Source organism: Nasonia vitripennis, assembly GCF_009193385.2.
Source record: "Nasonia vitripennis strain AsymCx chromosome 3 unlocalized genomic scaffold, Nvit_psr_1.1 chr3_random0007, whole genome shotgun sequence".
Taxonomy (NCBI): domain Eukaryota; kingdom Metazoa; phylum Arthropoda; class Insecta; order Hymenoptera; family Pteromalidae; genus Nasonia; species Nasonia vitripennis.
In genome coordinates, this window is record NW_022279626.1 from 3,330,563 (window position 1) to 3,343,005 (window position 12,443).

The following is a 12,443-nucleotide window of genomic DNA, read 5'->3' on the forward strand; positions in this document are numbered from 1 at the left end:
AACTATGATTACTGTCTGTATGTTAATAATACGAGTAAAGATTCAATATATATATACTAATTGATCTATTAATTTGTTGTAAAGATAAAATTAAAATAAACAAAGTAAAAGCTAGTCTCATGGAAAAATTAGCAATGACAGATTTAGGAAAAATTGGAAGTTATATTGGTATAGATATAGATTATAATGAAAGTAGAAATAAGATGACTTTAAGTCAAACAAAATATATCGAATCTTTGGCTGTAAAATATAATCTAGAAAATGCAAAACTATATGATACTCTAATGGAATCAAATTTAAAATTAGATCAAGCAAGCGAAATAAATGAAAATATAAAATATAGAAATTTAATTGGTGAATTACTATATATAAGTACAGGCACAAGGCCAGGTATATCCTATAGTGTTATAAACACATTAAATATGCCATGAGAATCTTGAAATATTTGTTCAAGACCAAAGACTTAAAACTAACATATAGCGACAATGTGAAAAGCGAAGTACTAGATTGTATGGTAGATTCTGACTACGCAGGAGATAGTGTAGATAGGAAATCTACAACAGGCTTTGTAATTAGACTGTATGGAAATCTAATCTTTTGGAAAACTCATAAACATAAACAGTACACTGCTACGTCGGAAGCGGTGATCAAGATACTATTTGTAAGAAACTTGTTAAGCGAATCATTAAATGTAAAATTTTCTAAACCAATTAATATGTACGAGGACAACTTCGGCGCAATTTTAATTTTACAAAAAATTCGAAGCATATCGAAGTACAATATCACTACATTAATGAGAATTACGAAAACGGCAATATTGTTATTATAAAAATAGAATTTAAGTATAATTTAGCTGATATGCTAACTAAAAGTTTAGCCAAAACAAAGTTCCCAAAAAATAGACAAGCGTTAAAATTAATCTAAAAATTCAACTGTAAAATCCCAAGTTTAGTGGCAAAATCCCAAGTTCAATTGTAAAATCCCAAGTTTAGTTGCAGAACACAAATTCGAAGTTATAATCACCAAGATTAATTAAAACTCATGTACCACAAATGTAACAAAATGTAATGTAAAAATATCACGACTGTAAAATTCAGAAGGCGTGTTGTAATATGTGAATTTACACAGTCGTAATATACAAAAAGGTATAAGTCGCGCCATCTACTGGTTGACGAGGATTTAATGCAACAAGGTGAGCTCATACGAGAGCAAACACACTGAAACACACTTGAACACACTTGAACAAAATTTTTTAGCTAAATTTTGTCCTGCGAAAAACAAGACAACTGGATTGCATATTGCGGTGCGACGGATCATGTCACTTATCGTAACGAGTATTTTTCTACATACGAGCAATTCAAGGACCGAGTAAAATATATGTTGGCGACAATAGCATAACGGACGCTCTAGGAAAAGGCTCACGCAAATTTGAAGCTTGCGTTGGCGAAAATTGAGTATCATGAACAATGGAAAATATGTTGTATGTACCTAATACCTGTCAGAATTTGCTTTTAGTAATCACTGCGACGGAAAAAGGACTCACGTTCGCTTCGTCGAGGAATGCCTGTGATTTAGGACGACACAGTATCGTAAAAGCACAAAGAGTTCACGACGGTCTTTTGTTCAAGATGCTGAAAACTCTACGTGGAAATTAGTACAGCTCAAAACTCTACGTGGAAATTAGTTCAGCTATGAAGATAAGAAGAAACGAAATGCTGAAGTTAAGGTTATATGCTATAAAGCTCGTTTAGTGGGAGGATTTAACTAAAAAGAAGGAATAAACTGTAATGAAGCTTTTAGTCCTGTTACTCGTTTGGACACGATTTGTTCAATAATTAGCATTACAGCTAATAAACAAAGGAAATAATACCAGTTTGATATCGAGACAGCCTTTTTAAATGAAAGAATTAACAAGGAAATTTACATGCACCAACCGGAAGGGTTCGAAGATAGAATTGATCGTGTTTGTAAGCTCGGGAAAAGCTTGTACGGTCTCAAACAATTATCGAGATGCTGAAACATGCGTTTTATGCAGGCTTTATTATCTTTTGATTGATTACAGAGTTCAACATTCATTTGTACTTGACGGTAGTTAATTCACGTGGAACGTTTTTGAAATCGTGCTTTTGATTGGTTCCATAAGAATTTACTACCATCGAGTGTACATCTTATATTCAATAGTATATTTAATAATGACACGTCAAATAATTACATATCATTACAAATAAATTGTAAATTGCGAGCGAAGCGAGCGTTTCTTGCTAGTATTGTTATTAAAATTATAATTTCTTATATTTATCAGTTTTAAAATTACAAAATATTTAATCATAAAATTAATTAATAAAATTAGAACCAATTAATTTTTTAATAACAATAAATTTATTGTTTATCATTTATTTCTATTTCAATAATAAAATTTATTTGTACAAGAAAGAATGATAATAAAAAGGAAAGCCTAAACGACGCTGTGAGATTGCTGATTGCAAAAATCAAACTAAGCAAAGTAGAAGAAATGAGTAATGAACTTTTACTGAATGCATCAAGTATACCACAAGACTCACTTGAGATCAATATTCAAGAAAAGTACAAACTGGTCAAGAATGAAAATTTTTTGCTAAAGCAGTTAGTGAGTAAACTGAATGAAAAAAACTCAATGTTAAAAAAGGAAATGCAAATAAAGCAAAATGAGATGACACCAACAAATATGTCGTATGCAGAGATAACAAGTTTACCTAAGCCATTCGAAAAAAAGTGCCAAAGATAACAGTGAAAAATGTGGGTAACAAACCAGTTGACATTAGAGAAAAAGTTATTCAGTGTTTAACTACTGATAAAAGGATTCAAACTACAAATATGTTCGTTAACAAAAAGAATTAACTCATAATCTCCCGTTCAAATAGTGAGTACACTAAGTAAAATAAGTGTTACACTAACATAATAGGTGCTAAAACATAACCTTGAAGGTGTCTGGGAGGTTAGAAAAGATGAATTGAAAAATCCCAAAATCAAAATTGTTGGAATCGACAATTGTAAGAACTTTTATGGACAAGACTATGAGGAAGATATAAACGCAAGAAATTTTAGTAGTTTTACGAACAAAGGTAAAGTTCTACACATGTACAAAAACAAATACAATAATCTGACTACAGTTTTAATGGAGGTTTCTGATAAGGTACATAAATATATTAAAGAAAATAAAAGCAAAGTTTTTGTGGGATACCAGAACTGCAAAGTATATGACTTGATCGACATAAGACTCGGTTATAATTGTGAAAGGTTTGGACATAATAGCAAAAAATGTAACAACACTAGTGTATGCCTCAAATGCGCAGAAAATCACAAGACCAGTACCTGCACAAATGATACCATGAAATGTTTGAACTGTGAATACACTAACTATAAATACAAGACAAATTTGGACATCAAACATGATCCTAGTGATTCAACGCAATGCAGCATTTTCAAGAAAAAAATAAATAAGTACCTAGAGTCCACTAACTACTTGGTGAGACCTATTTTATTGACGGTACGCCCAAGTTACTATGAGCAGGGACCTATAATAGAAACCCAAAGCTCACCCAAGAACGAAGTAACACAAACACCTGAACAAAAACAAGAACAACCAAAACCAACAAAGACAGCAAAATCTACAAAGCAATAGCAACTTACTCAACAAAGGGATTCAAGCGACAGGGAAAAATTGGGAAGATGCCCAAAATAATATGAACAATTATTTAGTAGTAGTATCTAACTGGCTAGCACTCAATAAATTATCATTAAATATAGATAAAACAGTCTGTATGACTTTCGGCAGCTATGTTGATAGTGTGACAGCGCAAACAAATATTGAAATAAGAGACAAAGCTGTTACCCGAGTTGAAAGCGTTAAATATTTAGGGATTGTCATGGATTACAATTTAAAATGGAACAAACACGTCCAATACTTAGTCAAAAAAACAAAATACCTTGTATATATATTTTATAAAATTGCTAGAACAATAACAATTGAAACTCTTCGTATGATTTATTATGCTTTCTTTCATAGCATAACAAGTTATGGAATAATAGCTTGGGGAGGCGTATATAGAAATAACCTAAATATTCTACAGAAGTAACAAAAAAAAAAAAAAAAAAATACTAGAAATAGTAAATAAAAACAACTTTATAGTTCAAGACAATCCCCTAAATATTGAACAACTATTCTGTTTTGAAGCATTGAGACTACACTATGATGACCTTAAAACACAATTTCTTACCTCGGATAGCGTTACTAGGAACAAAAGTATTATTATACCCAAAAACAAAAAAAGAATTAGCGATAAGAATAGTTTTAAAAAAGCCATAGTGATTTTCAATGCTTTACCAAATAATCTAAAAACTGTAATAGATAAATATGTGCAAATGAAAATGATTAAAGACTGGATAAAACTCAACTGTTAGTAGTCAAATTAAGGTACTGTATATATAATATACATTATCGAAGTCACAGTAACTCAAAGTGATCTCAACAATATATTATAGTTACATTGTTTTTTTTTCTGTTGAAAATTATACATATCAGTAACTTGTTTTTTTAGTTTGTAAGAATTTAGTTATGAGTACTATATTTTTATATGTATTCTTATATATTTATATATCCCAGTGCTGCGATCGGGTAACTGTGTTTACCTTAGTGGAGATTTCGGGTATTAGTTGTACGACTAATACTCTGTAAATATTACTGGTCTAATAAATAGATAAATAAATAAAATTCTTTTTATATTCGGTCAAAAACATGACCCTCATAGTTGACCATGAGTTGATCAGAAATTTTGCCTAAATATGCTAGATTTTCACAGCAAAATATGCTAAATTTGCTACCATTCTCTACTAAGTACCAGGGTAAAAAATATAGCATAAGGTGTGTGCCTTTTTTGTAAGGCATGCTTCAATATTATACAATGTATAAAAGCGTAAAAATGTAACATGTTTTGACTACTTGACAACAGAATTATTTCAATTGTCGTAATACTAATTTCTAACATTTATGTTATCAGATTATAATGCTAAAATAAAATTTTTGTTATGTATTAATTAATCTCACCTGCTAACATGGATATTCGGTGCGATTCGCGAACCAAACCATGGCGATTAACGTCTGTGATTTCTGAAAAATATATAGTATTTTATTATATTTGAATTCATTGTTGAGAGTTACTTATTCTACTATATTAGTAATACTTTTTCTGAAAATTGCATTAAAATCGAAGTGAATAGAATCTCTAAAAAAATGACCTCTTAAAAAAGTAGAAGGTTAGGCGAGTTTGTTTATTCCCAAAAATTATGTTATCCCCATCATTATCATAAATGTCAATAACGTAGCATTTTATAAATAGTTATTACAATTCTTTTATTCGTTAAAATTAATAAATGCTGTAGCAAATGTAATTAATGTAACCGTGGATTAAAAAAGTAATGAGATTGATGAAAAAAAGTCAAGTTTTAAATGTATCTATCAAGTAGCGCGGTAGCGTCACGAAGCCGAGTTTGAGAAGGAGACGAAGCTTTGGCAGTGCTGGGGTCACGATTATTCGGAAAGTCGCTCAAATACCAATTTCAGAAGGCATCGCGGTAAGAGCAATCCGCTTCGGCCCCCGAATTACCGGTGGCTGCACCGATGAATAATGAAACTGTCAATCTAAAACTAAAAAACAAGAACCCTATGTACTAAATTTAGTTACCCAAGACTTAAATATAAAACGTGAATACTAATGTATCACATAAGCTTAAATCTACCTACTCTATGCACGGCGAGATGCAAATGAAAAAATAAAAATACTAAACCAAAATCTCCAAAAACCATCTACACCAGGCACAGCACACAAGTTGCTAAAATATAACGAAAATATCAAATCCTAAGCACATAAGCCCACACAAAAATCAAAATCAAAATACAAAATCCTAAGCCTGATCTAAATCAAGTTACCTAATGCGCAGTTAGATAATATTAAATTTTTAAATATGTCTGCTCGTTGAAGGAAGGCGATTGAGGAAAAGTGTAACATTAAAATCTAAAACCCTTAAACCCACCTACCCTATATACCTAAGTCAAAACTATTTACATTTAATTTTACATTTAATTTTATGTAAAGATTTTAAACTTTGACTAGTAAAATTTGACAGATAGATCTTTATTTCTTGTAAAATTATACGTAAAGTTTTGCAATTTTATTGATTCATCTAAGATTTTACATGTGAAATTTTAAAATTATAACATGAAATTTGATGTAAATATTTTCAACAGAGTGTAAGAGATTGACTAAAAATATATTATTCAAATACGTCAGCATATCGAAGGAAGGCGAGCGAGTGAGATGATAATATTAGCTAAGATGATAATATCATCAAGAAAATAATTTAGCGAGAGTTCCCCAACCAAACTCTTGCTTTGTGAGGTTGGTAGGTTTTAGAATTTTGGTTTTTAAAGCAACTTTCGTGCTCGCTCGCCTCTCTTTAATGTGTCGACGTATTTAAAATAATATTTTACGACTCACAACGACTCTTACTAAATGGGGTAGGTGGGTTTACGGGTTTTAGTTTTGCATGCTAATCTTACGCTCGCTCGCCTTCCGTTAACGTGCAGACATATTTAAGAATTTAATATTATCTATCTGCGTATTAGGTAACTTGATTTAGATCAGGCTTAGGATTTTATATTTTGATTTTTGTGTGGGCTTATGTGCTTAGGATTTGATATTTTCGTTTGTATTTTAGCAACTTGTGCTGTGCCTGGTGTTTTAGGAGGTTTTAGGAGATTTTGGTTTAGTATTTTTATTTTTTCATTTCCATCTCGCCGTGCATAGGGTAGGTAGATTTAAGCTTATGTGATATATTAGTATATACGTTTTATATTTAAGTCTTGGGTAACTAAATTTAGTGCATAGGGTTCTTGTTTTTTAGTTTAGATTGACATTTTCATTATTCATCGGTACATCCACCGGTAATTTGAACATTTTCGAATTGATGCAGGGTCGCCCGATAGCTGACTTCAGGGGACGCAGCGGATTGCTCTTATCGCGATGCCCTCTGATTTTGGCATTCGAGCGACCCTCCGAATAATCGTGACCCCAGCACTGCTCACGCGAGAGCGAACACACTGCGCATTCGAGTGTATACTCAAAATGCTCACTATACTGTATACCCTTGTACGTAGAGTAAGACTATGCTGCGCTTAACTCTCCACTCTCTCTTCTGTAAGACTCCGAGCTGATGAGACGCAACGCCGACTAGTGGCTACTGTTACTTCAAAATATATTATTAGTTAAACCTCACAAATATATCATTTATTTAAACCACCACTCGAACAGTCACGATTTTCTTCTTTAGTACAAAATGTGATAGGACCGTGAAGTTGACCGTACAGTTATATACAGGTGGGTATTGCTTTCTCAAAAAAATATAATAATATATTGCGATATTTAGAATAAAGAGGTTGCTGATGCATTCTCTGCGTTCCGGAACAGTAACAGTTACTAGGTGGCGAGGGTAGCCGATGACATGGAACAGGTAGTTTTCATTGCCTTAGTGTAAAAATCATTCGAGGGTGGTGTCTAGGTGTAAAGGGTGGCCGATGACGACAATTAGGTGGTGCGCTCAATGGTTTTTAGTGTCTAGGTGTAAAAATCATTCTAGGACGGTGTCTAGGCGTATAGGTCGGTCTATGTCGTAGTCTAGACGGTGCGCTTCATAGATATTGGTGTATAAGTGTAATAATAATATTCGCGGACAGCGTAAATTTATAATTATTCTAATTTTTCTAACATCTATTACCAATCATAGCCACCAAACTAATATTTTGCGACTGAACAATCAGTGTTTTCATGTTGGTGATAAAAATGTTACAAAATGTCATGGTCGAAAGGTGCTAAAAATGCTTATATTTTATTTTTGGAGAAATATAAAATACTCAAAAAAATTTACTAAAAAGGACTGAAATCTCTAAAAAAATCAACTTTTAAAAAAGTAAAAGGTTAGCCGAGTTTGATATTTTCCGCAACAAAATTACAGATAAAAAAGAACTAAGATCAATCAAACAAAGTCAAGTTTATTATATTTAATTATAATAAAGCAAAAAAATTGTTCTCTTCAATCAAGGGCTTACTTAACTTAAAGTTAAGTTATATGATGATCTATTAGGAACAACACTCAAGATACTTACTACGTAGCTTGCCATGCCCGTTTAATTTTTTTCTTGGGGAACTGAAAATTTATTTTTGTGTATTAGAACATGATATAAACACCATAAGTACAAAAAAAAAGAGCATAGCAAGTTACGTAATAAGTATCTTGAGAGTTGTTCCTAATAGATCATCATATAACTTAACTTTAAGTTAAGTTACCCCTTGATTGAAGAGAACAATTTTTTTGCTTTATTATAATTAAATATAATAAACTTGACTTTGTTTGATTGATCTCAGTTCTTTTTTATCTGTCATTTTGTTGTGAAAATAAAATAAAAACGCTGCCAAGTCCTTGGCGCATAGCTACCTCCTGTTCAGGCTTTTGTTATTTTGATTTAAATGTAATAGTAGATTGTGCCAACACCATACGAGTAGCGCCTACTATTTTTTCAAGGAATGAGTGCGAGGAATTTTTGCCAAAACGTTTAACCATTTATTTTTAAGTAATATGAATTTTTTTGAAAAATCACCTTTTTTATCGTAAAAATTAATCACAACGGTAAATCTGAAGAATCTTGCAAGAAAAAATAGGCAATTTTATGCTCTTTCCAATACACCATTGTGGAATACATTTTATAAATCATATCATTAAAAAAAAGCAAAAATATTTTTTTTTAAATCGAAAAATAGCTATAAGCTTGCCATAAAATAGTCAGAATCATATAACAAAATTTCCCGAATTTAGAATCAGAAAACATATATGCATGCCAAATTTTATTACGATCGATCGCGTGGTTCCAGAATTATGACGGTATACTTACACACACCACACGGGGAAGCCTGATACCCGTATGTGGCGCGTCCTTCGGGTGCCGGTGGGGGAGAGCTCGCTGGAATATATACCTCGGAGGGTAGGTCAGAAATAAAATATGCTCCGTGAACCAAATCAGCCCGCCGCGTTTGCCGTGCGGTGCGATCCGTAAGCTGTCATAAGGAGATCCTGGGTAAGGAGGCAATTTGAGGTTGCGAGCCAAAGTGACCTTAACCACCTTTGGCTCCGGCTGACGGTAAGACGGGAAGCCGGTTACATAGCCAGTAACGGTCAATTGGTTTAGGTGAGCGCGTGATATTGCTTGATGTCTGCCAGACGATCTCCACGGAGCCAAGCACTTTGTTTGGGGTGGGAGGTTTGAGAGAGTGGAGGTGGGCTAGAGCAGTATCGCGTGCTATACCCTGGTATGATGTTCGCAGTCTGGCACCGTTTACAGTCATGTGTTAGTGCTATGTCAGCTGCCTTTATAGACGGAGGGATTAAGGGTGATCGAACACATACCGGGATCAAGACTATTATCGAGCATAGATAATTTAACCGAGATTGGAGAGAAAACAGAAAAAGGAGCTGTCGAGATCTGGAATACAATCCAGGATGCTGAGCAAGAACGAGAAAGCATATGGGAGATGATCCGAGACAGGCTAAACTCTATGGATAATGTTGTGTCAAACGGATCCAACATTCATAAGACTGTTAAAAGCGATTTGTCGGTGATTATAATCCAGGTTAAGCGGCTTGAAAGAGGACAAGAGGCGCTGGAAAATAGTAAAGACAGCCTTGAATTGATGCTAAGTAAAGCAGAAATGTTACTGAACCAGCAGCATATCCAGAAGGAGGACAAGTCATCACATACGATAGAAGTATTAAACGCGGTGACGACAAGAACGCTAAATAAGCGTGAGGCAATATCACCAAGCCAAATAAAAGAGCGAAAAAAAATACGCTAAGAGAACAAGGAAAGATAAGGAAGTAGCCTCTGTAGTAGTCACATCAAAAAGCCAATCACAGGTATCTTTGAAAGAAAAGGCAGACCCACCCTGGCAGGAGGTTATCACCAGAAAGGAGGAAAAGAAAGAAAAGAAAAGGAAAAAGGAGACACATGAAGGCACTGGTGCCAAGAACAAAAATAACATTAGAAAACCAGGAGAGAGACCCACCAGGCCTAATGCACTTGTTATAAAAGCTGCTAAGGGAAATTTGTACGCTGATATTTTGAGGAAAATAAAAGCGAACCCCTATCTGACAGTGCTTGGTAACAGCGTGAATAAGATACGCAAAACGGTGGCAGGAGATTTTGTTTTGGAGCAACGACTCACCAAAGACGTGAAAACGCAGGAACTTCAAGAAGCGGTTAAAGCGGTGCTGGTAGAAGAAGCCAAAATCAAGAGGCTTCAGCATAAAGTGGTCTTTGAAATAAAAGATCTTGACATGCTTACTTCTTACCACAATATTGTAGAAGCCCTTAGTAAAGAGTTTTTAGAAGAGAAGGAAGTAGTAAAGGAGACGTCCGTACGACCTTCCATAAAACATATAGAGATACGCATAACGCCGTCGTACAGCTGCCTGCCCAGATTGCCCAAAAGGCGATCGCAAGGGGAAAACTCAAAGAAAGTTAAGTTAATTGCAGAATTAGGAAGATTAGTCAAGAGATGCGACCACCTAGATGCTATAAATGATCGGGTCTTGGCAATATTGCAAACAAGTGTACAGAGACGTATGACAGAAGTAAATGCTGTTTTGCGTGCGGAACGGAAAGACATGCAGCAAAAAGTTGCACGAAGGAGCTGAGTTGCATTCTCTGCCGGGAAAAGAATGCAGAATTAAAGAGTGACCATGTAGCTGGTAGCTATAAATGCCCAGCCTACCGAGCCGCATTAAAAGAACTAAAGAAACAACGAAAATAAAGATAGTGCAGTTGAATCAAAACTATTGTGAGACAGCACAGGACCTACTGAACCAGTATGTCTGCGAGAAAGAGGTAGACGTAGCTATTGTGTGCGAACAATATAAGGATCTAGACGAACTATTGTGGGCAATGGACAATACGGGTGAAGCAGCGATCTGGGCATCTGGAAACGTTGCTTTGTGTTGAATAATGAAGACCCGTGGAGAAGAATTTATACGGGCTAAGGAAGCAGGTGTCACTGTTTACAGCTGCTACGCTTCACCTAACGCTCCAATCAAGCAGTTCGAACAACTGCTAGATTAGCTCATACAAGACGCAGTAGGGAGGAAACCGGTACTGATTGCAGGTAACTTCAATGCGTGGGCTGTGGAATGGGGCAAATAAGGACTAACTACAGTGGTCGAGTACTCCAGGAAGCATTCGCTCTCCTAGTTAACCATGGAGGCACCCACACATTTAGAAAAGGAGACGCAGGGTCTATTGTCAACCTGACGTTTGTTAGCGTCAGCCTTATTGGCTCAGTTAATTCATGGACAGTAAGTAAGCACTACACTAATTATAATGTAGGTAGAAATATCAAAACAGGGACCCAGCGCGAGGACAACGACCAATAGAGTTAGTTGGAAAACAAAGGATTATGATGAAGAGATGTTCCTGTTAGCACTAGAAGAAATGCAACTGTCTGAAACGACAAACAGCAAGGCGGAGTAGGTGACAGTAAACATAACCCAAGCATGTGACGCTGCTATATGCCTCGAAGAGTGGCAAACACTAGACGACCACCAGTATACTGGTGGAACAAGGAAATTGCGAGTGCACGTAGCGAGTGACACTGGACCAGAAGACGAGAACAACGGGCAAGGAAAAAATAATATAAAACTAGTGTAGGCACGGAAATAGTAGAGAAACCAGGGGCGGATAGCATTCTAAGTATTGCATTAAAGCATGCCATTTACGCACATTCAGAGGTTATTGAAGACTTGTACAATATATGTCTAGAAGAGGAAACATTCCCCACAAACTAGAAGAAACAACAACTAGTGCTTCTGCCAAAAGAAAAGAAACCACCTCAGGAGTCCTCATTATACAGACCGCTCTGCATGCTGGATACCCCAGGCATGATCCTGAAACGTATTATCTGCATCACAATTGATCATTTTAGAGAAGGCAAAGGTGGAATAGCGGAACACCAATATGGCTTCAGAAAGAAGCGTTCAACCCTGGACGCAGTTAGTCTAGTGATTGTCACTGCACAGACAGCGATAGAGGGGAAGGGATAGAAGGGAGGAAAAAAGAAGTATTGCGCCATAGTTGGATGTCAAAAATGTATTCAATTCAGCCAGATGGAGTGAAGTACACGAGGCACTTCGAAAACAGGATGTGCCCTTATATATAAGAAGAATGATGTCCGACTATTTGAAGGACAGAATCCTATCATATGACACGGAGGACAGTACCAAGACCTATAAAGTTACAGGAGGTATGTACCCCAAGGGTCAGTGCTTGGTCCATTGGCGTGGAACATCATGCACAATGGGGTACTCAG

General features: G+C 35.2%; 1 protein-coding gene across 1 annotated transcript in view; it reads right to left on the reverse strand.

Moving 5' to 3' along the window:
* LOC116416734 overlaps nt 1-12,443 on the reverse strand; it is a 185,108-nt gene that overhangs the window by 36,908 nt on the left and 135,757 nt on the right. The window contains exon 4 of the mRNA XM_031925996.1: nt 5,084-5,146. Coding sequence (XP_031781856.1) covers nt 5,084-5,146 — 63 coding nt within the window. The remainder of the gene's footprint in view (nt 1-5,083; nt 5,147-12,443) is intronic.